At 66.6% G+C, this 3,271-nt stretch overlaps 1 protein-coding gene across 1 annotated transcript; it reads left to right on the top strand.

Moving 5' to 3' along the window:
• The first annotated feature begins 343 nt into the window (after positions 1-343).
• SLC51A (solute carrier family 51 member A) lies at positions 344-2,821 on the top strand. The gene is made up of 9 exons (XM_075418102.1): positions 344-430; positions 608-702; positions 1,028-1,182; positions 1,290-1,363; positions 1,437-1,595; positions 1,728-1,839; positions 1,955-2,101; positions 2,242-2,347; positions 2,459-2,821. Exons 1-9 carry the CDS (start codon positions 396-398, stop codon positions 2,593-2,595), a joined length of 1,020 nt encoding a protein of 339 aa, XP_075274217.1. The 5' UTR covers positions 344-395; the 3' UTR covers positions 2,596-2,821.
• The last annotated feature ends 450 nt before the right edge of the window (positions 2,822-3,271 follow it).

Below are 3,271 nucleotides of genomic sequence, written 5' to 3'. Positions count from 1 at the left end.
CGGGTGCCCTCTAACTCTCCACTCAGGTCATTGATGAAGTTGAACGAGACCGGGCCGAGTCCTGACCCCGGGCTCACCACCAGTTCCCGGCCTGGGGTCGGCCGGGCTCAGCCCCGGCCCGGCGGGAGCGGCCCCGTCCCCGCCTGGTCCCGCAGAGTCGTGCGGGGCCGCCAGGCACCCCGGGGCCCCGCGGCACCCGGCCGCTCCCCGGGCGCGGGGGTAACCCCCCCCCCCCCGGCACCCCGGGTCGGTAACCGGGCGGCCGGGGCCGGGCCGGGCCGGGGCTCGCCAATGGGCGCCGGCCGCGGCGGGAGAGGGCGGGGAGCGGCCGCCCGTCCCCGGTCCCTGCCCCGGGGACTCTGACCCGCGGGTGGTGCGGGACGGAGCGGAGCGGGATGGAGCCGGCCATGGAGCTGGCAGAGGACCCCAGGTGGGCGCCGGGGACCCCCGCGCTGCTCCGCGGTCGGGCAGACCCAGCTCTCCGGAGCGGGATCTGGGGTCGCTGGGCTCTGCGAAGGGAGGGAGGCAGCCGAGGGGAGCCGGGGTCCCCCCGTATCCCCCCGTGTCTCCGCCGGCCCCACGCAGCATCTCCCCTTCTTCTCCGCAGGTTTCCCCGGCCGGTGGTGGAGATGCTGATCAGGAACTTCAGCGTGCCGGCAGCCTGCTTCTCCCTGCCGCCCACCTCCCGGCAGCTGCTGCGGCGTAGGTGGGGGGACCGGGTGGGGGGACCCTGCTCCGGGCACCGGGATGGGGGAGGGAGGGTGGCTGCGGGGGGTCTCAGCCTCCCACCCCACCGCCCTGCCTGCGGGGATGGGGCAGCTCAGGGAGGGCCAGTAAACGGGCAGGTGACAGGGGACACTGGAGCCGTGGGGCAGGAGCACCAGCTCTGGCATGGCCGGACGCGCTGAGGACACGGCCAGGGGCTTCCCAAGCCTGTGGGGTGGTGGGTCCGGTGGCAGTTCCCTGCCATGGTGGCCCCAGGGGGAACAGGACCAGATGCAGCCGGCTTCTCCCCCCTCCCCGGCAGAGCTGGACATGGCCCAACTCGCCATCATGGGCCTCTCCACCATCATGACACTGCTGTCCGTCGCGATCTTCGTGGAAGAGGCTTTGTACCTCACCCGTAAGATCCGCTGCCCCATCAAGATGAAGACCCTTTGCTGGAGCAGCTCAGCCCCTACGGTGAGCTGGGGTGTCGGGGGCATCGCTTCGGGGGGCCAGGGCCACCCGAGGGGTGCCAGCCCCTGGGAGGGGGGAGCAGCAGTGTGCCAAGCTCGCATCTCTCCCAGGTTGTGTGTGTGATCAGCTGCTTCGGGCTGTGGATCCCACGCTCCATGATGGTGGTGGAGATGGTTACCGTAATGTGAGTATTGCCTACCCCGGGGGCAGGGACACTGGGGAGCCCACGGGGCCCGACCTGCTGCCTTCCTCCTCAGGTACTTCGCCATCTGCTTCTACCTCCTGATGCTGGTCATGGTGGAGGGCTTTGGGGGGAAGGAGGCAGTGCTCAGCACCCTGAAGGATGTGCCCATGATGATCAACACTGGGCCCTGCTGCTGCTGCTGCCCCTGCCTGCCCCGAATCTCCATGAACAAGTGAGGGAGAGACGGGGTAACGCCCTGTCCCTGGGGAAGGCTTTCTGCCCTGCTTCTGCTGGGGTGGAAGAGAAGTCCCTGGGAAGGGGCTTGGAGACCTCGGGGTGCTAGCAGTCTCTCTCGCTGTGCCAGGAGAAAGCTTCAACTGCTGATGCTGGGGACCTTCCAGTATGCCTTCTGCAGGGTGGTCGCCGTCTTCCTGGGGCTGGTCCTGGCCACCGATGGGAACTACAACCCTGCTGACGTGAGTGCCAGGGCATGGCGATGGACAGGGTGACGTCCTGGATGGGGAGTGTCCACCGGCGCTCGCCTTGCCCAGCAGCTTTGCCAGCCCAGGTTTGTTTGCTGTGTGTCCCCAGATCTCGGCGGAGAGCGTGGCCCTCTGGATCAACACCGTGGTTGGCGCCTCCACCCTCTTCGGGCTGTGGGCCCTGGGCATCCTCTTCCGGCAGGCCCGGCTGCACCTGACGGAGCAGAACATCAAGGCCAAGTTCTTCTGCTTCCAGGTGAGCACCTGTCCTGCCCAGCTCCTCCCTAGGTGAGGGGTCCTCCAGCACGACGGGATGAGGCAGCATAGGGCCGGGACGGTGGGGCAGGAGCCTGGCAGCAGGATGGTCCCCACCGCTTTGGGTGTTGGTGGTTGCAGGTCCTCCTCATCCTGACAGCACTGCAGCCCGCCATCTTCAGCATCCTGGCCAACAACGGCAACATCGCCTGCTCGCCGCCCTTCTCCTCCAAGGCCAGGTCGCAGCGTAAGTCAGGAGGCAGGGAAGCAGCATCGCCTGCTCCTGGCCGAGCCCCTTCATCGCACGGTGTGGGGTGAGGAATGGGCATGGTGGATGATGACCCTTCTCCTCTTCCAGAGATGAACACGCAGCTGTTGATCCCGCAAACCTTCATCCTGGCAGTGGTGACGCGGATGTACTACCGCAAGCAGGACGACAAGCCAGGCTACCAGCCCGTCAGCTTCGCGCCCGCAGGCACCGATGTCACGGCATGAGCAGGAGGGAGCAACTGGGGTGCCAAAGGGCAGAGCGAGGTGAGGGGCTGCGCTGGTCGCCCTGTACAACCATCTCCTCCTCCTTCTCCAGCCCTGGGGAAAGGGCATCTCGGCGTGGGGTGAAAGGGTCTGAAACCCAAAAGCCACAAGCCCAAGTGATCTGTGAAGCTGCCTCCAGCCCGGGAGGCTCCTGTCTGGCACTGAATAAAGAGAAATTTGTGTCCGAGTCTTGCATTGGTGACTGGGCTCAGATGGCCTCCTGCCCAGGCTGGGTGGGAGATGACTCCACACAGGGGGAGGAAGACGGAGCCCAGACCAGCACGGCCATGGCACGGGGCTGTCATGGGGTGCCCAACACCCAGCAGTGGCACTGACCTCCTGGTGCTGCTGGCTGGGGTCCGAGGGCCAAGGCAATGCCAGAGCAGCAGCCTTTTCTCCCAAGACCTCTGGATGAGTCTGGGCCATCCCTGGGGCACATCCTCCACAGCAGTGGCTGCTCCCGAGAGCACAGTGGGAGCACCCACACCCTGGGGCCAGGCAAAGGAAGGAGCCTTGAAGCACCTTCGTAACACATGCAATTAATTAACGCTGCTCTAACCAGCCTCGCCAGGGATCTGCTCCAGTAGCAGTGTCTGCCTTACACCTACAACCCAGGTGAGGACACGCAACAGGAGCG

The sequence above is a fragment of the Opisthocomus hoazin genome, chromosome 4 (assembly GCF_030867145.1).
Source record: "Opisthocomus hoazin isolate bOpiHoa1 chromosome 4, bOpiHoa1.hap1, whole genome shotgun sequence".
Classification (NCBI taxonomy): Eukaryota; Metazoa; Chordata; class Aves; order Opisthocomiformes; family Opisthocomidae; genus Opisthocomus; species Opisthocomus hoazin.
This window is presented reverse-complemented; position numbering and strand designations above follow the sequence as displayed.

Bases quoted from the DNA above. Each gene is read 5' to 3' on its own strand.
- SLC51A (XM_075418102.1), top strand. From the start codon at position 396: ATGGAGCCGGCCATGGAGCTGGCAGAGGACCCCAG. The intron at 431-607 runs GTGGGCGCCGGG...TCTTCTCCGCAG, and splicing joins GAGCTGGCAGAGGACCCCAG to GTTTCCCCGGCCGGTGGTGG. The intron at 1,840-1,954 runs GTGAGTGCCAGG...GTGTGTCCCCAG, and splicing joins GGAACTACAACCCTGCTGAC to ATCTCGGCGGAGAGCGTGGC.